At 29.1% G+C, this 24618-nt stretch overlaps 1 protein-coding gene across 1 annotated transcript in view; it reads left to right on the forward strand.

Moving 5' to 3' along the window:
- Positions 1 to 24618, forward strand: part of agbl1 (AGBL carboxypeptidase 1) — a 194507-nt gene that overhangs the window by 45114 nt on the left and 124775 nt on the right. The window contains exons 7-10 of the mRNA XM_073831593.1: positions 2528 to 2736; positions 3064 to 3232; positions 11815 to 11879; positions 15228 to 15344. Of these exons, the coding sequence (XP_073687694.1) occupies positions 2528 to 2736; positions 3064 to 3232; positions 11815 to 11879; positions 15228 to 15344 (560 nt within the window). The remainder of the gene's footprint in view (positions 1 to 2527; positions 2737 to 3063; positions 3233 to 11814; positions 11880 to 15227; positions 15345 to 24618) is intronic.

The raw sequence follows: 24618 nt of genomic DNA on the forward strand, positions 1-24618 counted from the left end.
CTTTACCTTTTTTTGTAAAGGATGTTTGAGTTTCTTCACACGTTCTCTTTGTAAATACTGAGTCGGTACTTCTGGCAATGTTGGGCTAGTGCAAGACAAGCATTTGTGGTTAAAAAGTATAAAAAATGTAATTGTTTTTAGAAGATGACTGATAGTTTCACTAGATAAGACCCTTATTCCTGAGCTGGGATCATGTAAAGCGCTTTGAAGCTGCATTGAAACTATAGTTTGGTCCTTCAGCTCAATGGCCACCATTAAAGTCCACTGTATGGAGAAAAATCTTGGAATGTTTTACTCAAAAACCTTAATTTATTTGACTTAAAAATCTTGTATGACATGGGGGTGATTAAATGATCAGGAAGTCATCCAGTCATCAGTGTCCTATATTCAGTAGAACAAGTCTATTGCTAGTGGCCGTATTCTTGTTCACGATATACTGATTCACGACATGGAGAATAAGGGGTGCTATGAGACATAACCGCGCTTACCTCAGGCACCAGACCTGTCACTGGCTTAAAGAACGGAAATTAAGTCTTCGCCCAGAGTGGCTCTTTCTCCGCCATCTTGTTTTTGATCTCATTTAACCTTTTGTGCCATACTGAGAAATCTTTTCGCTCTGACAGGCAGAGTCACATGCTTTTTTGTTCCCTGTCCATCATCCTAGTGTTATTGCATTCTGTTGATATGGCTCTTTAGTGCCCGAATGATGTATGTTCTTATTACATTTTATTAATAAACAGCACAACAGAGCGTGACATGAGAAAGTGAGAGCGAAAGAGAGGTCAATTTGAATATGAATGATATGAATGCTTCCAATAAATATTAGCCCGTTTCTAACATGCCAGCTAGCCAAAAAAAAAAAAAAAGATTATTTCTCCTCAAAAAAAAAATCTGGCGTGTATTCAAATGGACATTGTGTTCTTTGTTAAATGGATGTCAGCTTCTTAGACTTTAATTATTTAGGAGCTTTCTGGACAAAGGAGAAAAGAATGATGATAAATGATATGCATCTTTTTTGGTACATTAAGACCCAGACAAATAATAATGCTATTGCGCATGAGCAATGTTTTTTTTTTTTTTTTCGTTCCAAACCTGTAAGACCTTCATTCATCTTCATAACACAAATTAAGATATTTTTTATGAAATCCGAGAGCTTTCTGACCCTGCATTTCATTCATCAAAAATATTGTAATTTGTGTTCCGAAGATGAACAAAGGTCTTACGGGTTTGGAAAGTTCACAAAAATTCACAAATTACTTTTAAATGGTACTGCATATTTACTAAAGAATAAAGTAAAAATTATGGGAGTTAAGTCAAAATATTATTTAGAGAATAATGTCAAAATTATGAGAATAAAATCGAAATGTTTAAAAAAATAAGTGTAAATGTTTTGAGAATAAAGTGTAAATATTTCGAGAATAAAGTCTAAATGTTTCGAGAATGAAGTTGAAATACTTCAAGAATAAAATTGAAATTGTGAGAATAAAGTCTAAATGTTTTGAGAATAAAGTTGAAATTTCGAGAATAAAGTCCAAATGTTTTGAGAATAAATTTAAAATTATGAGAATAAAGCCAAAATGTTTCGAGGATGAAGTTGAAATACTTAAAAAAATAAAATCTAAATTATGAGAATAAAGTTGAAATTTCAAGAATGAATGTTTTGAGAATAAACGTTTAAGTCTAAAGTCTAAACGTTTAAAGAATAAAGCCGAAATGTTTTGAGAATAAAGTCGAATTGTTAGAGAATAAAGTTGAAATTACGAAAATAAGGTTGAAACTTTAGAGAATAAAGTCAAAATGTTTCAAGAATGAAGTCGAAATATTTCAAGAATAACGTCAAAATGTTTTGAGAAAGAAATTGAAATTGCGAGAATTAAATCATATTAATTAAAGTAATAATATTTTGAGAGTTTACCTTAAGCATACAAATGGCCTGGATTGGGAGCACCGGGAGAAGTTTTCAAGCCAGGCCACCAGAATTTATTTGAATATATGTGGGATTATTTGCAGAAATCATACCATGTGTTATACTCTCAGGGACAGTATACTTGGAAATAATATTTCACATCTTCGATTGCATTCATTAGGCATCTTTGTAGTGCACCAGCCACCCAATAATAGCAATAAGCTTTGTGCTTTTGATAATTTTAATATAAAACAAAGTCTCAGATTTCAAAATCTGTCAGTTTTATAGAGAAATACAAACAATGTGTCTTGCAATAATGTGTTTTTCACCTTAATGTCGTTCCAAACCTGTAAGTTCACCTTCAGAACACAAATTAAGATATGATAAGATATGAAGTCCGAGAGGATTCTGAACCTGCATAAACAGCAACGCAACTGAAACCATTCTGGCCCAGAAAAGCTCTCTGATTTAATCAAAAATATCTTAATTTGTGTTCTGAAGATTAATGAAGGTCTTACAGGTTTGGAATCTCACAAATTAATGCTAAATGGTACTGCATATTTACTACTTCAGGGATAATCTTTGTACGTTACTAAATGTTCTTTTTATGTTCTTCTGCAGAGCTCAACTGTCGGACTGCCGTTGTGAAAGGCTACATCGCAGATCTTCTGAAGCTGTACGAAGACTGGCACAACAATGACGTCAACCTTAAGAACATTCCTATCCGTAGAGCCCTACTTTATTGTCTGCAACGTGCCGCCAATTCAGCTGTGGGCAGAGACGCTCTGGTCGCCGAAGGTGGCATTGGTGTTCTTTTTCAGACCACTCAGGTGAGCTCACTATTTGGTCCCAAAGTTCTTGTTACATCTCATATTATGGTGTTTTTTTGAGCAGTTGAGCTTTTTTTACTACCTTCTGTAAGTACATTTCTCTATTCCTAATGCTTTTCTCATTTGCCTTTTGAATCACACTGTGATTTTTATCGGCCTTGCTAAGTAAACCGTCCCCAGTCATTACCAGATGCTTTAACTGTCTGCTAATGTGCTGTAAAGAAGGACATTTTTGCTTCTGATGCATATTGTGCCCAGAGGAAATGTCGCTTGGAGATCACAAGTTGCGCCTTGAAGTATTTCTAACCGATTGCTTTTCGTCTGAAGACCTGCTTGACCATGAAAGGCCTCGAATCTCTGGTGGAACCGGCGATCCAGCTGATGAGGAAGTGCAATCCCAAAATCCCTCTTCCACTGACCTCAGATAAGAGCGCCTTCAGCTTTCCTCTTCCTGGGAGGCCTGTCGATGACTGTGATGCTGATTTAGGACTTTACGGTAAAGTTTATGTTCCCTAGGTTTTTAAGCCAGGTTCTTTATTACGCTGCCAAACACCCAACAGTTACTATTATTCTCCTCTCACAGAGTGTCCGTTAGGGACACTGAGTCTGTCCCACTAGAGATATTTAGCCTTTACACACTGCCCCTAGCTATTAGTGCCTGGCCAAATTTGCCGTCGTTATCACGTAGGCGCTGGGCATTTAATGAGTCTAGAAAATTCGTTCAATGTCAACACAATATATTCCAATTTTCCTCTATTAGACTTCAATAGCAAGAATAGTATAATGTAGAGTATGTGAGTTGGGAAAGTTCACAGTTTTTATATTCAGACCACCCGTTGATTCCCTCCAAGCATCAAAATGTTTCCTGATAAATTAGTACAATTATAAACAAACATATGGACTGGATGAAAAACCAAAGGCTGATTATTATGGCAACGGATGCATAAATATGTCTGACATAACAGAAATGTTATTGGTAACAGTTTAGATTAGGCTAAACATATTCACTATTAACTTAGAGTTTTCTTTCAGTAGACTCCTAGTTTGCTGCTTATTGATAGTAAATAAGGTAGTTGTTGTAGTAGTTATGTTTAGATATTGGTTAGGGTTAAGTAGATAGTTCACAGAAAAATCAAAATTCTGTCATTAATTACTCACCCTCATGCTGTTTCAAACACGTAAGATCTTCATCTTCGGAACACAAATTAAGATATTTTTGATGAAATCTGAGAGCTTTCTGACCCTGTATAGACAGAAAGCCCAGAAAGGTAGTAGGGACATTTTTCCTAATCTAGAGTGTCAAAAAATCTATCTTTATATAGCCACACAAGCTCCCTGAAACTAACACAGCTAAGACAGCATTTTAGTGCCATGTTAAAAAAAAATCTAAAATTGAGACGATTGTACGAAAGTCGTAATATTTTGAGAAATTTCAAGAATAACATAGAAATTATGAGAATAAAGTCAAAATATTTCAAGAATAAAGTCAAAATTACGAGAATAAAGTTGAAATGTTTCAAGAATGAAGTCTAAATATTTTGAGAATAAAGTCTAAATGTTACGAGAATAAAGTCTAAATGTTTCGAGAATAAAGTTTAAATATTTCAAGAATAAAATCGAAATTATGAGAATAAAGTTGAAATTTTGAGAATAAAGTCTAAATGCTTCGAGAATAAAGTTGAAATATTTCAAGGATAAAATCGAAATTATGAGAATAAAGTCTAAATATTTAGAGAATAAAGTCTAAATACTTCAAGAATAAAGTCTACATATTTTCAAGAATAAAATCAAAACTATGAAAATAATGTCTAAATATTTTCGAGAATAAAGTTTAAAAGTTTTGAGAATAAAGTCTAAATATTTCGTGAATTAGGTTTCAATATTTCGAGAATAAAGTTTAAATATTTAGAGAATAAAGTCTAAATATTTTCAAGAATAAAGTCAAAATATTTTGAGAATAAAATACTAAGTCTGTGGCATTCAATCTTATATTCCTCACGTGTATTTAATTCTCGTAATTTTGACTTCAATATTAAAACATTACGACTTTATCTTTGAAACACTTCGACTTTATTCTCGTAATTTTGACTTTATTCTCTGAATATTTCAACTTAATTTGTTTTTTTTTTAAGGTGGCGCTAAAACACCATTGTACTGAAACAGTATAGGCTGTGGTGGTTGGGATCTGTGCTGTGAAGCAAATGTCAATACCAGTCCTTGTGAAAGCAGGCAGTGTGAGAAATCAGTCTAAACCCAGATTCAGAGGCCATTATTCAGATGGGTTTTTCCAAACAATCATATGCTGTACAGCAGCATTGTGCATAATTAACTACCATGCAGCCCTCTTTTATCAGCCATGTTTTTTTTTGACTAGGTCATCATATGCAAATGTTCTCTTTGAGCAAGGTCAAAACCTGTGCAGCAGTAAACACAGCAAAGGGAAACAGAAGCAGAAGACATGCTTGGCCAAAGAGCAGCAGATTGCTCTTCGCTGACCCACAATACTCTATACTCACTTGTTTTGCAGGGAGCTCTGAAGTGGTTGCCTGGGCAACCCTGCCCAATGACACCGTGGGTGCTCGTCTCAATACCGCATAGTGCAGCGTGTTAGCGCGCACGTCTGTGTGTACTTATCACACATCGCCACCACATGTGCTTCACTTACACTCCTTTCCTCCAAAGCCCAAGAGTCTAGATTATTGTTGTTGATCTACACACACTTTTCATACAATAACTTATAGATCCAGACAGCAGCAAGAGTTTTCCTGCTGGGCCGTTCTCACTAATGAGTTTCCCGTTGCTTTTATCTCGAGCAAGGAAACCGGAGAGCCGAGAAGGCCGATATCAGAGTGAACCAAATGATTATCTGTTTATCGCAATGAATACTGCGGTTGACTTGTAACACCCGGCGGGATGATACAGTACGTGTTGCCGGTGCTATGTAGCGCTGCTCACTAATCGAGGAGTTTCTGCACGTTTTTAGCAGTGTTAACATGCTAACGGCTAACGTTAGCACCCTTTCTGATGTCAAACGCTTTTAAACGGAAAGCTGCGTGTGGCACGAGCGACCCGTAACGCTGAGCCTATTTGCTGTTCAATCTGGCCAGGCAGATAAAATGATGTTAATCTCCAAGTCGGCCAGATTCGAGTGGACTGTAGCTCTAGCACTTCCTTGTCACTCCGTTTCGACTATCTTATTAGGTTTAAGATGTGAAAATCACAGGAAAACACCCTTAGGTGATGTAAGAGATTACGGCAGTGGTTTAGTATCATCCGTCTGTTATATGTATAACTGTCTGAAAAAACGACATCTTAAACTAGCCTAAGGTGGTGTGTTGGTCTTAGCTAGCCACTGTGCTAATCAGGCTAGCCTATTTTGGTGGTTTTATAGGGTTTGGGGGCGCTTTGAGATAAACTAAACCAATTTAGACTGGTAACTCTTTAGATTAGGAAACACATATTATAGAGCGGTTATATATATAGCCATACAAACTCCCTGAAACTACAACAACGTTTTAGTGCCACGTTAAAATATATATATATATATATATATATATATACATATATATATATATATATATATATATATATATATATAAATCTAAAATGACGAGATTAAAGTAATATTTTGAGAATAAAGTGGAAATATTTCAAGAATGAAGTCAAAATTACGAGAATAAAGTCTAAATGTTTTGAGAATAAAGTCGAAATTATGAGAATAAAATCAAAATTATGAGAATAAAGTCGAAATGTTTCGAGAATAAAGAGGAAATATTTTGAGAATAAAGTTGAAATATTTAGAGAATAAAGTCAAAATAATGAGAATAAAGTCGAAATGTTTCGACAATAAAGATTAAATGTTTCGAAAATAAAATCAGAATGATGAGAATAAAGTCTAAATATTACAAGAATAAAGTTGAAATATTTAGAGAATAAAGTCAAAATTATGAGAATAAAGTCGAAATGTGTCGAGAATAAAGACAAAATGTTTTGAGAATAAAGTCAAAATGTTTTGAGAATAAAGTCTAAATATTACAAGAATAAAGTTGAAATATTTAGAGAATAAAGTCAAAATTATGAGAATAAAGTCAGTGTTTTGAGAATAAAGTCTAAATATTGCAAGAATAAAGTTGAAATATTTAGAGAATAAAGTCAAAATTATGAGAATAAAGTCGAAATGTTGTGAGAATAAAGTTGAAATATTTAGAGAATAAAGACAAAATGTTTTGAGAATAAAGTCAAAATGTTGTGAGAATAAAGTCTAAATATTACAAGAATAAAGTTTAAATATTTAGAGAATAAAGACAAAATGTTTTGAGAATAAAGTCAAAATGTTTTGAGAATAAAGTCTAAATATTACAAGAATAAAGTTGAAATATTTAGTGAATAAAGACAAAATGTTGTGAGAATAAAGTCTAAATATTACAAGAATAAAGTTGAAATATTTAGAGAATAAAGTCAAAATTATGAGAATAAAGTCGAAATGTTGTGAGAATAAAGTCTAAATATTACAAGAATAAAGTTTAAATATTTAGAGAATAAAGACTAAATGTTTTGAGAATAAAGTCAAAATGTTGTGAGAATAAAGTCTAAATATTACAAGAATAAAGTTGAAATATTTAGAGAATAAAGACTAAAGGTTTGAGAATAAAGTCAAAATGTTTTGAGAATAAAGTCTAAATATTACAAGAATAAAGTTGAAATATTTAGAGAATAAAGACTAAAGGTTTGAGAATAAAGTCAAAATGTTTTGAGAATAAAGTCTAAATATTACAAGAATAAAGTTGAAATATTTAGTGAATAGTCTAAATGTTTCGAGAATTAAGACAATATTTTGAGAAAAAAGTCAAAATTGTAAGAATAAAGTCAAAATTGTGAGAATAAAGTCGAAATGTTTTGAGAATAAAGTCGAAAGGTTTTGAAAATAAAATCAAAATGTTTCGAGAATAAAGATGAAATGTTTTGAGAATAAAGTCGAAATGTTTTGAGAATAAAGTCCAAGTATTACAAGAATAAAGTTGAAATATTTTGAGAATAAAATCTAAATGTTTCGAGAATAAAGTCGAAATTACGAGAATAAAGTCAAAATATTTTGATAGGGTTAAAAGGGTAGTTCACAGAAAAATTCTGTCGTTAATTTCTCACCCTTATGTCCTTCCAAACACACAAGACACAAGACCTTCGTTCATCTTCGAAACACAAATTAAGATATTTTTGATGAAATATGAGAGCTTTCTGACCCTCCATAGACATAAAAAAATCTATCTATCAGTCTATATATAGCCATATAAACTCCCTGAAACTACGACAGCATTTTAGTGCCACGTTAAAATAATTTAAAAAAATCTTAAATTTACTAAATTAAAGTTGTAATATTTTGAGAATAAAGGGGAAATATTTTAAACATAAAGTCAAAATTACGAGAATCTTTATTCTCGAAATGTTTAGAGAATGTTTTGAGAACTGTTAGGGCGCTTAAGACCAGCTAAACCAAGCAAAGACCATTTTTTTCTGCTTGTTCTAATAACATCATGTAAAACCTAAATGTGGTTTTGACATGTTAGCAACGCCACTATTAACATAATTAGCCCCCATAAACTGGGTTGTATTACTTCACAGCCTCATACTAAAATATATGACTTGTCAGAATTTATCACATGGTTAATTTCATCTGCATTGACGCCAAATCAAATACCTTGAACGCTGTTTTTTTTAAAAACATTTTTATATAACCAGTCATTTGGTTTAGCAGAGATAGTTATAAAATTATAGTGATTTTAGTGTTATGTTTTGATCTGCAGTCATCATATCAGATGAAAGTCTGTGAAGCGTATTCAGTGGAGGGTCTGACTACATTTTATTTCAGTTTGAGTTTGTCTCTACCAATGAATATTAATTTATTTAAAGAAGTGATAGTGTGTTTTATTATTTTTAAACAAAAAATGTATTTATTTAATACTTTACTATACTTTAAAACAATATGTATGATATGAAGAGTTCAGAGATCTCTTTAATTGCATAGAAAAGGACCTACACATAATTACTGAACCTAAACATAGGAGCCTGATAAAAATGCATATTTTACATGAAAATTTCAGATGGCACTTAGAAGTTTTTGCATCTTCTCTTCATACACACACACACACACACACACACACACACACACACACACACACACACACACACACACACACACACACACACACACACACACACACACACACACACACACACACACACACACGTTGGGTTTACATGTTTTATGGGGACATTCCATAGGCGTAATGGTTTTCATACTGTACAAACCGTACTTTCTATCGCCCTACACCTACCCTACACCTAAACCTAGCCCTCACAGGAGATTGTGCACACTTTTACTTCCTCAAAAAAACTCATTGTGCATGATTTATAAGCCTGTTTCCTCATGGGGACCTGAGAAATGTCCCCACAAGGTCAAAATCTACTGGTATTCCTATCCTTGTGGGGACATTTGGTCCCCACAACGTGATGAATACCAGGTACACACATACTCTCACACACACACACACACACACACACACACACACACACACACACACACACACACACACACACACACACACACACACAGTAGATTAGTATAGAATACTGATGAATGTATTTAATTGAAAAAATATTTTATTAATTTATATTTATTAATTTAGATTTTTATTTAAAGAATCAAAGGTGTTTAAATAATAATAATAATAACTATTGTTATAATAATAATTATTATTACTATTATCAGAAGTAGTAGTAGTATTTCTGTTATATAAAATGTATGTAATTTAAAATGTATTTAAAATGTATGTAATTAATACTTTGTTTATATATATATATGTATAATACTGATATTGTTATATTAATATCTATATAATTTATTATATTTATATAATACATAAGGTGTGTAATATAGAATAATATATTTAATTAATACTTTATTTTTTATATTTTTATTTAAATAATCAAAGGTGCATTTTAATAATAATAATGAATATAATTAGCAGTAGTAGTAATATTTGTATTATATATAATGTTTTTAATTCATAGTTTGTTTATATAGATAGATAGATAGATAGATAGATATAGATATTGTTATAAATATTTATATACTTATATTTATACAATATATAAAGTGTGTAATATAGAATAATATATTAAATTAAATAATACTTAATATATTTTTATTTTAATAATCAAACATTCATTTTAATATTATTATTATTATTATTATTATGCATATATGATAACAATTATTATAAATTATTATATATGTATAATATTGATATTGTTAATTTAATATTTATATAATTTATTATAATATATTTCTGTGTGTGTGTATCAGTGTTTTCGTCAACGATGACGATGACAAAATCATTTCGTTGACGCAACTTTTTTTCATGACGATAACGAGACGATGACGAGATAAAAATGGCTTGTTGATGACTAAAACATGACGAGACGTGTGTGAGTTTTCGTTGGCGAGACGAGAATAGACGAAAATGTTAGTGGGTGGTCCGTCAGACGTTTAAAATGCATGACATTTCTGCTTATTGTGCATGCCAATTAAAAACTAGGAAGTATCTGCCGCTATGGCAAGCCGTTTTAGCATTAAATACTCTTTGCCATACTAGTAGGCTATGGCAAGCCATTTTAGCATTCTATCCTTGTTTGGTTACACTCACCACCAGGCGTGCAGCGCACAACATGCTCAACACGTCACATTGTTGTCACTCAGACAGACAGACGATTAACCATGAGGGCGGCAGTTTGCACATTATTTCAAATATATGTCTTATGTCTAAAACCATTCCTTCATTATTGTAATTATTGGTGAAAATAGTCGATCCGGAAGCTCACATTGCGTTGAACTATAAATCTGCTATTTTCACAACTTATAAGTGACACTACCCAACAGCAAAATACTTACTGACCTACATTAATTTGTTAAAAGACTACTTTTCCCCCTTTTTTTGACTAAAACTAGACTAAAACCATTATGACTTTTCGTCGACTAAAATTGGACTAAAACTATCACATATAGAAGTGACTAAAATGTGACTAAAACTAATAAGCATTTTAGTCCAAAAGACTAAGACTAAATCTAAGATGGTTGTCAAAAACAACACTGATGTGTATGTGTGTGTGTGTGTGTGTGTGTGTGTGTATATATATGTGACCCTGGACCACAAAACCAGTCATAAGGTTAAATTTGACAAAACTGAGATTTATACATCATATGAAAGCTCAATAAATGAGCTTTCTATTGATGTATGGTTTGTTAGGATCGGACAATATTTGACCGAGATACATCTATTTGAAAATCTAAGGGTGCAAAAAAATCAAAATACTGAGAAGATCACCTTTAAAGTTGTCCAATTTAAGTTCTTAACAATGCATATTACTAATCAAAAATTACATTTTGATAGGTTTACAGTAGGAATTTTACAAAAAATCTTAATGTAACATGATCTTTACTTAATTTCCTAATGATTTTTGACATAAAAGAAAAATCAATAATTTTGACCCATACAATGTATTTTTGGCTATTGCTACAAATATACCCCAGTGACTTAAGACTGGTTTTGTGGTCCAGGGTCACATATATGTATATGTATATTATACTGATGATATACTGATATGATACCGATATATTGTAGAATAATATATAATAAAGTGTCTATAAATAATATTTTTAGCTATTTTGGAAATAAACACAAACAAACAAATAAATCAATAGTTGTATTTAATATTTGTTTTATGGAAGGGTTATGTTTAACTTTTTAATTAAATAATACTTTATTTTAATATTTTTTGCTATATTGGACATAAATAAACAAGTTTTTTTGCTTGTTTTCTGATTATCTGTCTTCTTTGCTAAGAACATACTCTAGAATATCTGGCAGATGTCTGAACGTACCAGAGGCAGAAAGAGCTAATGTTTGAGGACTCTGGGCAGGTCCTGTTTGATTCTCCAGATGAACTGCCATATTTTGCTCATCTTGACATTTACGTCTGAGTCTTGCGTGTTGTTTATCTTTCTTTCTTCCTTATTGAAAGATGGCAGTTTAGAAGATGACAGTGACGAAGATGCGGAGAACGAGGAGCCAGACAACAGGGACTACGTGAGTGTTTTCAGATTTGTTCTGGAGGAAGACGTGAGCGGCACCTCCAACACATGCACGCACGCACACATCGCCGCGTCGTAATTTTGACAGAGCGAACGATGTGTGTGTAAATTCCACTGATTCATTCTCCCTCCTAAAATGTGATTGAAGAGCAGGTTCTGCGTGTGACAGGAGCCTGACACAAGCGACTTCCTGTTCTCACATAACTTCAATAATAGGGCTCCTGATTCAGCCATAAATCAATGACTTCACAATCCTGTCTCTGCTGAAACGGCACCGCCAAACCAATGTGCGTCCTTCCTTTTCGCTCTACACATACTCTTCAAATACTGCTAATGCATTTCTTTATTTCCATGTCTCTGCCCTTGCCATAACATGGTGCTTTATGCCTACTCTGTAGTGTAAATGCGTGACTTGTAAGGTGAAATATAACCCGTGTTAGTTAGCTGTGACCCTAATATGTCCAATAATACCCTAATATGTACTTTTGTTTTAAAAATATTAATTTGATTTGACATCCGCTGAAGAATTTTGCTTTGAGAGACGTCCTCAAAAGATGCTACTTTTCTAGTATCCGGTGACAAAATAGGCACTTGAGTACTCATAAAAATGTTAAACTCAAAGATTCATAAACCTAATATGTTTTCTTTTTTATTACTTGTATTGGACATATTTTAATACTTTTAAATTGATGTAGATTTTTCTTGAGCTCACATACCATATAAGCCCTCTTGTACTTTTATTCTAAAAATAGTAGCTGAAGAATTTTGCTTTGTGAGATGCCTCTTTTGTAGTATCCAGTGACAAGGCATGCAGTATTTAGGAATAAAAATATAATAAAAATAAATAAATAAAAATATGTGAGTTCTGATAAAAATATTGAACTTAAAGATCAATAAACCTATAATGTTTTTATTTTATTTTAGGGCACTCTTAAAATATTAATTGTATTGGACAGTCACTGGAGTATTATGCAATATTTAAGTCGTGCTTAAAATAAAATAAAGTATAATAATTTGAGTACTGATAACATTTTTAACATAAAATAAAAAATAAAATAAAACATTTTTATTTTATAAATAAGATTTATAAAGCTAATATGTTTTTTTATTTTTTTTATTTTATTTTAGGGCATTTAAAAAAATTATTAGAGAGTCACTGGAGTATTTTGCAACATTTAGGTATTGCATAGAATAAAAGTCAAAAAAGGCATTTGAGTTCTGATAAAAAATTCATATTAATAAAGTTATTATTATTGTAATTTTTTAGGGTATTTTGAAAATATTAATTGTATTGGAGAGTCACTGTTTTTTTTATTTAAATAAAATAAAAATAACTCATAGATTTATAAAGCTAATATGTTTTTTTTTTTTTTTGTATTTTAGGGCATTTTAAAAATATTGATTTGTATTGGAGAGCCACTAGAGTATTATGCAATATTTAAGTATTGCTTAAAAAAAATTTGAGTACTGATTAAAAAAATTTAAAATAAAATAAAAAAATTCAAAATAGGCATTTCAGTACTGATTAAAAAAATTAGCTCAAAGATTAATAAAGTTATTATTATTTTTATTTTTTGTATTTTAGGGCATTTTGAAAATATTAATTGTATTGGAGAGTCACTGGACTATTATGCAATATTTAAGTATTCCATAAAATAAAAATAAATTTGAGTACTGATAAAAAAAGTTTCAAATAAAATAAAAAAAAATTCAAAATAGGCATTTGAGTACTGATTAAAAAAATGAACTCAAAAATGAATAAAGTTATTATTATTATTATTGTTATTATTTGTATTTTAGGGCATTTTGAAAATATCAATTGTATTGGAGAGTCACTGGAGTATTATTTTATATTTAATTATTGCATAAAAAAAAATAAAAAAAAATTGAGTCAAAATAACCATTTCAGTACTGATTACAAAAATGAACTCGAGAGTCGCTAGAGTATTATTTTATATTTAAGTATTGCATAAAAATAAATAAATAAATAAATACAATAAAAAAATTGGAGTATTGATAAAAAAAGTTAAATGAAATAAGTCAAAATAGGCATTTGAGTAGTTTTAAAAAAATACTCAAAGATTAGTACCTTTATTACTTAAAATAAAATAAATAATAAAGTAATAATTTAAGTACTAATATTTTTTTTTAATAAAATAAAATACAAAATAGTAATGATTTAAAAAAAAAAAGTAAAAAAAAATAACTCAAATGAATGAACCTAATATTTTTATTTTTTTGTTTTTTTGTATTTTAGGGCATTTTGAAAATATGAATTATATTGGATAGTCACTGGAGTATTATACAGTATGTAAGTAAATTTATATGTATTTACATGTAAAATAACAAACACTTAAAATAAAATAAAATAGTTTGAATATTGATAAAAGTGTTAAAATTAAATAAAATACAAAATAGGCATATGAGTACTGATAAAAAGTTTAAACTCAAAGATTAATAAACCTAATATGTTTTATTTATTTATTTATTTATTTTAATTTAAGTATAAAATAAAATAAAATTAAATTAAATTCTCAAAGACTAATAAATAAAATGCAATCTAAAATGATTTTTTTCTTGGTATTTTAAAGCAATTTCCTGTATTTAAAAGATTATTTTTAAGGGGAATCTGTAGCAAATATATAGACTGAATACTTTTTAATTATAATCCAGAATTATTACTTTTTTTATTATTATTTAATTAAACAGAAATAATAAGGCTCAGAGCACATCCACAACCTTTACCCACTTATGTTGGTAGAGAAAAATAATTAAAGGAACTTTGAAGATTTAAGTCAATAATCATTTTAAAAATGGATATATTTAATAAAATGTTATTATGGGCATATTTATAAAATAGCTAGTCGTAAATGGACACTTGCAATTCAAAAGTAATTTAATTTTGTGTTTAGGTGAGAGATTAAAATTTGATAAATACTCACTTTATTGGAAAGTTCATCAGATATCTATTAAAAAACATGGTGGGCTTAATAGGGTCACTACCTGATTTCTGTTTCCTAGTGGCACAGAAAAGAACCGCAAAAATCATTTTGTCCATTTGTATGTGCGAGACTGACATTTACACCACAGCTGGAGGGGTGACCGCTTACGTGTGCCTCACCTGACAAATAAGGTGTGTAATTGCTGTTTGTCTGCTGCTTGGCCCACTTGCCATAGAAAAAACAAAGTGAAGGTCAGAGGTCAGAGCCTGCTGGATTCTATTGGCTACTGCTTGTCACATGACCTCAGGTCCTCACATGCAGTGACAGGGGAAGATATATATGTTTCAGTCTGTAGTCAAGCTTAAGAACAGTGTTTATAGCCCTGTGTTTCTCCATTTCAGGAGGATGACCTGGAAACAGATGTGAACAAGCTGCGTCCCCGACCAGAGCCCGACCGGCCCCTAGAGCAGCTGGGCCAATATGTGCGTCTCTGCCCTGAGCTGCACCATGACTTCCAGGTGAACGTCTTCATCTTCACACAAAGCATTGCACCTCTGTATCTACGTTAACAGGAATTACAGATTTCCAGTTAAGCTCATAAAACAGCATTTGTGACAGATTTCCCTCTTTAAAAAAAATAATAATAATCTGGAGGTTACAGTGATGCTCTTACAACTGAAGTTCACGCTTAAGTCTAATGCACATTTATTTATTTATTTAGTTAGTTAGTTATTGCTTGCGGCTCTACTATTGAAACAGTAAGTATTTTAAGATTCCATTTACTTCTATAAAGTCCCTTTTTTATTATTTATTTATTTATTATTATTATTTATTTTAGAAATGGAGATCAAGAAGTGATCAACATTATTCTAATTGTTTTAGTTAGTTTAGTTATATTATTTTTACAGTCATTTTAGAGTTTAAGCTGTTATGTTATTGAGATGAAAATCCAATCTGGTATAACTTTACATAGAAAAGCTTAAAAAATCTAAATAAATCAAATGCACCTTTCATTCATTAATGCATCTATTTATTTATTTATTTATTTATTTTTCTATTTAGTTTTATGGCTTGTGGCTGTACTATTGAAATAATGCATATTTTAAGGTTCCAATTACTTCTATTGTATTATATTAATACAATTAATTTAATTTAATTATTATTTATTATTATTATTATTATTATTTTTTTTTTTTTTTACATTTTAGAAAAGGATGGATACCTTTACAGAGAACAGCTTAAAACAGTCTAATTAAATCAAATGCATTTTTATTTTTTAAAATAATACTTACTATTGAAACAGTGTATATTTTAAGGTTCCATTTACTTCTGTTGTATTTTTATTTTTTAATTAATTTAATTTAATTTAACTATTTAATTTAATTATTTTATTTTATTATTATTATTATTATTATTTTTAGAAAACCTGAGGGATACCTTCACATAGAAAAGTTTAGAAAATCACTTAAATCAAATGCACATTTATTTATTTAATTTACTTTAATAATTATTTTATTTATTTATTAGAAAAGGAGAGATACCTTAAATGGAAAAGTTTAGAAAATCACTTTAATCAAAAGCACGTTTATTTATTTAATTTACTTTAATAATTACTGTATTTATATATTTATTTATTTATTTTTTTAGAAAAGGAAAGATGCTTTTACATAGAAAAGTTTAGAAAATCACTTAAATCAAATGCACATTTATTTATTTAATTTAATTTAATAATATATTTATTTATTTATTTAATTATTTATTTTACAAAAGGAGGGATACCTTTACATATAAACGTTTAGAAAATCATTTAAATTAAATGCACATTATTTATTTAATGTCTCTGTTTTTATGGCTTGTGGCTGTTCCAATTACTTCTGTTGTATTCTGTTTTTAATTTAATTTATTTTATTTTATTTAGTAATAATTTAGTGCTTAGATTTTAGAATTAAAATACTATATTGAATATATATATATATATATATATATATATATATATATATATATATTGATATATATGAATAAATATTGATATATTGAAACGGTGCATATATTAAGGTTCTATTTACTTCTATTGTATTGTATTTTTTTTACATTTAATATACATTTATTTATTTCAAATAATGTTGATTGTGCTTATATTGAATATAAACCTGGAATATTTCCTCAATGTATAATCTCAAGATGATGACAACGTGAAATGATGTTAGGTTAATATGGCTGATAATTCATATACAGTAAGACCAGGAATGTGCATTAAGAATGTAAATGGGGTGAATTTTGATTTCATGTTGACTTTAATCCGCTCTGGAGAAATATTTCAAAGAGTGTTTTTTCGAAAGCGTCAGCATCTCTGGGGTTTAGTTGTTGCAGCCAGGCGTGAAAGTTACGAGTGTGCTGCTCTTAATGGCAGACACCCAGGATAAAGTTTATATGAAGTGTCTCTAAGTGCACTTGGGGTGAATATGGACCTTGTGCGGAAGCAGTAAGAGATTTTGATGGGAGCAGGATGTGCTATAATACCTAGTGCAACGGCTCCACAATGCAGCTTAAGAGCACAACAGGGACACGACTTGTACCGAAAATTACCTCATTACGCTTTAAAAATCAGACACTTGTGCTTTGGCTCTCTACAACGGCGGCGTGTTTGCCTCACTCTTCATCTTAATAGACTGATTTTGTTCCTGTTTTTGCTGACCTGAAGAGTTCTAGGAAAAAAATGAGGAACATCTTGTTGGCAGAATATCCACAGGAAATGATTCATCTCGTCTCTCAGAGGTCGCAATAATTATGTGCTAGCTTTTCACTTAGTAGTCAAAGAAAAATATGTGCGTGTATGTTCACGTGTACCTTGTTTGTACTAAAAAAAACATGGTCTTTAAATATACAACTTTGGGCCCAGAAGCCACAGAATATGTGCTTCTGTTTGCATTTTTCTAATGTTATAATAATAATTCCAATTTGAGTTACGGGTTAGGAATTTGAATTCTTATTTATGTGTTATTCTTAAATTGTATTAATTATATTATATTATATTATATTATATTATATTATATTATATTATATTATATTATATTATATTATATTATATTATATTATATTATATTATATTATATTATATTATATTATATTATTAGATTTCAGTTTGTGAATATGTAAGTATTTAAATTTATTTTTATATTTTTATGTTTATTATTTTATTTTATTTTATTTCATTTTTTTTATTTTATTTTTTATTCCTCCAATTAGGGATAGAAATGTAAAGTTTTGAAATGTAAGAAATGTAAAAATGTAAAATTCTATATTATATTATATTGTATTATATTATATTATATTATATTATATTATATTATATTATATTATATTATATTATATTATATTATATTATATTATATTATATTGTATTATATTATATTATATTGTATTATATTGTATTATATTGTATTATATTGTATTATATTATATTATATTATATTATATTATATTATATTATATTATATTATATTATATTATATTATAATTAGATTTCAGTTTGTGAATATGTAAGATTTAAATTTATTTTTATATTTTTATGTTTATTATTTTATTTAATTTTATTTAATTTTTTTTTTTTATTCCTCCAATTAGGGATAGAAATGTAAAGTTTTTAATTATATATTATGTTATTCTTTATTATATTATATTATATTATATTATATTATATTATATTATATTATATTATATTATATTATATTATATTATATTATATTATTAGACTTCAGTTTGTGAATATGTAAAAATTTCAGTTTGGGAATTTGAATTCTCATTTATACTGCTAAAGTTATTTATTTTAGATTATAAACATTATTATTATTATTATTATTATTATTATTATTGTTATTTATTATTATTATTATTATTATTATTATTATTATTATTATTATTATTATTGTTATTGTTATTACTACTACTCCAATTCAAGTTATGGAACAGATATTTCAAGTTTTAATTTCAATATTATATTATATTATATTATATTATATTATATTATATTATATTATATTATATTATATTATATTATATTATATTATATTATATTATATTATTAGATTTCAGTTTGTGAATATGTAGAATTGAAATTTAAAATTTTAATTTGGGAATTTGAGTTCTCATTTATACTGCTTACGTAATTTATTTTAGATTATAAACATTATTATTATTATTATTATTATTATTATTATTATTATTATTATTATTATTATTATTATTATTATTATTATTATTATTATTATTACTCCAATTCAAGTTATGGGACAGAAATTTCAGGTTTTCTATGTTATGTTATGTTATGTTATATTATGTTATGTTATATTATTAGATTTCAGTTTGTGAATATGTAAAAATTTCAGTTTGGGAATTTGAATTCTCATTTATACTGCTTAAGTTATTTATTTTAGATTATAAACATTATTATTATTATTATTATTATTATTATTATTATTATTATTATATTATTATTATTATATTATATTATATTATATTATATTATATTATATTATATTATATTATATTATATTATATTATATTATATTATATTATTAGATTTCAGTTTGTGAATATGTAGAATTGAAATTTTAAATTTTAATTTGGGAATTTGAGTTCTCATTTATACTGCTTACGTAATTTATTTTAGATTATAAACATTATTATTATTATTATTATTATTATTATTATTATTATTATTATTATTATTATTATTATTATTATTATTATTATTATTACTCCAATTCAAGTTATGGGACAGAAATTTCAGGTTTTCTATATTATGTTATGTTATGTTATGTTATGTTATGTTATGTTATGTTATGTTATGTTATTAGATTTCAGTTTGTGAATATGTGAAAATTTCAATATTAATTTGGGAATTGAATTTCTCGTTTATACTGCTTAAGTTATTTATTTTATAAACATTATTATTATGTATTCATTGCTAGTCATTATACATTTACATTAAATTATGTAAACAAATATAGTCATCTAGGAATAGTATTGAATGTGAAATATTTCTCTAAACATATCGAAAATGTTTATTTTCAAATTTTACATTTTTTTTTTTTTTTATTATATTTTCAGTTTGGACATTTTGACTTTTTGGAGTTTTTTTATTACTATTTTGAATTAAAATCAGGAATCAATGCATGAAAAATCCTAAAACAATATCCAAGTATTTTAATGGCTTGTTTCAGAATTTCTGTAGATTTTACCCGTCTGCTATTAACCCTGCTGCGGGTCAGCCAACCGTAGGGCCATTGACAGAAATGAGTGATGACATTTCAAGTTCCATAATATGTTCAGTGTGACTCTTCATTTTAAATGTGTCACCACCCTTCCCTTCATGAGCGACTGCTATGCTCTTGATTGACGGCTCCTCTCGCAGCACAATAACACGCCTGCGGCTGTCTCGCAGAAATCCCTGCGTGGCTGCCTTTAGCATGCGGATGAGTTCAAACTAATAGAAATGTCAACACACCTCCGGTTCATTGACGTTCAACTCCCTCCTTATTCATACGCTGCCACTATTTTAATTCAAATCATATAACATGATGTACTACTGCTGGTGAAAAGCTCCTTTTCCTTGCTTCATATCCTGCTGCACGTATTGATGTTGTAATTCAGGTCTCCAAAGGAAATGACGAGCCACTAATTCACTTTTTTGTTTCAATTTAACATTTTTAAAATCAATTCTGTCTGCAAATTGTAGGCAAAAAGGCCAAACACTTCCTAGAAACATGTTTCTTCCTCATAATGACAAGTTTTTAAAGGAATAGTTCATTTTTCTTTTTATCGAATGACCACAAGATTTATACTATCCTATGCTATAATGTACTATAATGTACTATTATACTATTAAATATGTGAATTATTTTTCTTTTTATCGAATTACTACGAATTTTATATGTCCCTATACTATTCTATACTGTTATATTTAAATGAGTGTATTAATTTTTTTTTTATTATTGAATGACCACAAATTGTATACCATACCCTACTATACTGTACTATATATTATATTTAAATGAACTGATTATTTTTATTGAACGGCCACACATTTTATATTACAATATACTATGCTATACTACACTGTACTGTACTATACTCTACTAATATTTTGTTTTATGACTAACCACAAATGTTATATTACACTATACTATACAGTACTATACTATGCTATGATATACTATTGTTATATTATATTTCAAAAAAGTAAATTCATTTTTCTTTTATCAAATGACCACAACTTATCAGTATACTATGCTAAAATGTACTATTATATTATATTATATTATATTAATCAAATTACTACAAATTTTATATTACACTGGCTACTATACTATTATATTCAAATGAGTACTATGATATACTATACTGTACTGTACTGTACTATACTATACTATACTATACTATACAATTTTTTAAAGCAAATTACTACAAATTTTGTATTGCACTATCCTATAGGCTACTATATCATTATTTAAATTAGTGAATTAATTTTAAAGTATACTATAAAATACTACACTATACTATGATAGATATTATTACATTATATTTAAATGAATTCTTGTTCACAAATTTCATATTACAGTATGCTATGCCAAGCTATACTATACTATACTATTAAAAATAAGTTAATTCATTTTTCTTTTTTATTGAATGACCACAAATTGTATACTATACTGCAGTATACTATGCTATAATGTACAGCCGTGGCCAAAAGTTTTGAGAATTACATAAATATTGGAAATTGGAAAGTTGCTGCTTAAGTTTTTATAATAGCAATTTGCATATACTCCAGAATGTTATGAAGAGTGATCAGATGAATTGCATAGTCCTTCTTTGCCATGAAAATTAACTTAATCCCGAAGAAAAAAACTTTCCACTGCATTTCATCGTCTTGTTAACTCAGGTGAGAATGTTGACAAGCACAAGGCTGGAGATCATTATGTCAGGCTGATTGGGTTAGAATGGCAGACTTGACATGTTAAAAGGAGGGTGATGCTTGAAATCATTGTTGTTGAGACCATTCATGTGTGGGGTTGCTTCTCATCCAAAGGAGTGGGCTCACTCACAATTTTGCCCAAAAGCACAGCCATGAATAAAGAATGGTACCAAAACACCCTCCAACAGCAACTTCTTCCAACAATCCAACAACAGTTTGGTGAAGAACAATGCATTTTCCAGCACGATGGAGCACCGTGCCATAAGGCAAAAGTGATAACTAAGTGGCTCGGGGACCAAAACGTTGACATTTTGGGTCCATGGCCTGGAAACTCCCCAGATCTTAATCCCATTGAGAACTTGTGGTCAATCCTCAAGAGGCGGGTGGACAAACAAAAACCCACTAATTCTGACAAACTCCAAGAAGTGATTATGAAAGAATGGGTTGCTATCAGTCAGGATTTGGCCCAGAAGTTAATTGAGAGCATGCCCAGTCGAATTGCAGAGGTCCTGAAAAAGAAGGGCCAGCACTGCAAATACTGACTCTTTGCATAAATGTCATGTAATTGTCGATAAAAGCCTTTGAAACGTATGAAGTGCTTGTAATTATATTTCAGTACATCACAGAAACAACTGAAACAAAGATCTAAAAGCAGTTTAGCAGCAAACTTTGTGAAAACTAATATTTGTGTCATTCTCAAAACTTTTGTCCATGACTGTACTATAATGTACTATTATATTATATTTAAATATGTGAATTCATTTTTCTTTTTATTAAATGACTACAATTTTATATTAGTATAACTGTACTGTACTGTAATGTGCTATGCTTTACTATGCTATACTATACTATTCTGCACTGTACTGTACTTTATATTTAGATTGTAATGAGTGAATTCATTTTTTATTGAATGGCCAAACATTTTATATTACAGTATACCATATAATACTATTATATTGTATTTTTATTATTATATTATATTATATTATATTATATTATATTATATTATATTATATTATATTATATTATATTATATTTAAATGAATTCATTATTTTTTTATCGAATGGTTATACATATATATATATATATATATATATATATATATATATATATATATATATATATATATATATATATATACTATACTATTATTTAGTTTTATTTTGTTTTATGACCGACCACAAATTTTATATTACAGTATACTATACTATACTATACTATACTATACTATGCTATACTGTACTGTACTGTACTGTATTTTGTTTTGTTTTATTCTATTTGATGAATGACCAATTTCATATTACAGTACATTATACTATACTATACATATTATGTTAAATGAGTGAATTCGTTTTTCTTTTCAAATTACTATGAATGTTATATTTTACTTTATTATATTATAGTGATTATCAGCCCTAGTGTCAAATAAAAAAATAAAAAAAAATAAAAAATTGTTTTACTTTTTACCGATTGCTGGCCCTAATGTTAAACAATCAAATTGTCATTTATTATAATATGCGTCAATCTGAATGTTCTTTCTGCAATTTTTCATTATTTTCCTTTGGTATCACCTCAATAAATCAAACCGTGGAAGCATACTGTCCATCCTATCCCCCCTTCTCTGAACGTGTCTTTGATGTATTTCTCCCATTATCATTAAATGCCACTGTGATCTGGAGACGCTGTGACTGGATTGGACGCAGAGGTTGTAATCACATCGCTGCATTATGCATGCTGTGCAAAATACCAAGATGAAAATAATTTACAGCAGGACATTCATGCCAATCAGTTCCCCGCTATTAATCTTGCATGACAACGATGCTGCACCTGTAATCTTCAGGCCAAAACAAAGGCCATGATTAAACGGGTCTAATTCACAGCGTCACGCTAGGATTCCGTAGAAGAGAACACAGGTAAAACTGCAGAGCTGTCAGAAACATAAGCCCTGAGAGAACGAGATTGGCACGGAGCTTGCGTTCACAGAGGGAGGGGTACGGAAGGGTCTCTTCCCCCGAGGACTTGCCTCGGGATACCATGTTTCCCTTTGATCTCCAACTCTTTGTGTGATACTGTACAGGGCAGCCAGGAGTTGAAAATTAGATGTGCATTTCATTCAGCATGACACCAACATCCTAGTTCCTCTGCTGACTAAGCCCAAGACTCGACATGCATGAGTCTTTTTGTTTTGTATCCGCCACAGTTCCGTAGTCAAGGCCTCACAAGCATTACTGTGCGATATTTAATAGTTTACTTTATTTACAGTACAGTACATTGAATAATACATGAATTGGAATTTTTATGTATTAAAATGATTATTTTTTTATGTAATAGCTTCAATGTAACTACTTTTTAAATAGCTTTTTATAAGAGTAGCTTGATTATAGTTTAAGTACTTTAAAGGGGTAGTTCATTCATTTTTCGAAATTTTTATCTCAAAAAATGAGGTACCTACTTTCGAATAAACGAGGCCTAAGATTAATCAGAAGCAAAAAGAAACACAAAACCAGTCCTAAATGAAAGAAAGCAAGTTTATAAAAAGATTGAATACAATATTTGGTGAAAATATAGCATACTGATAGATTTATAAGTAACTGTTTGGAGTCCGGTCATTTTTGACCGGGAACACCACAAGTGTGACTTTTTGCAATTTTGTACAAAATAAAAGCATTTAAAAGCAAACTTCCTGATTAAACATTAAATCACACTAGTGTGATAAACAGTGCAAATTTGTATAATTTTTTGTTTAATTTCGTGAAAATTATACATAAAAAAATATTTTTTTCACTCAAAAAATGAGGTACCTGCTTTCGGATAAACG

The sequence above is a fragment of the Garra rufa genome, chromosome 25, assembly GCF_049309525.1.
Source record: "Garra rufa chromosome 25, GarRuf1.0, whole genome shotgun sequence".
NCBI classification, from domain to species: domain Eukaryota; kingdom Metazoa; phylum Chordata; class Actinopteri; order Cypriniformes; family Cyprinidae; genus Garra; species Garra rufa.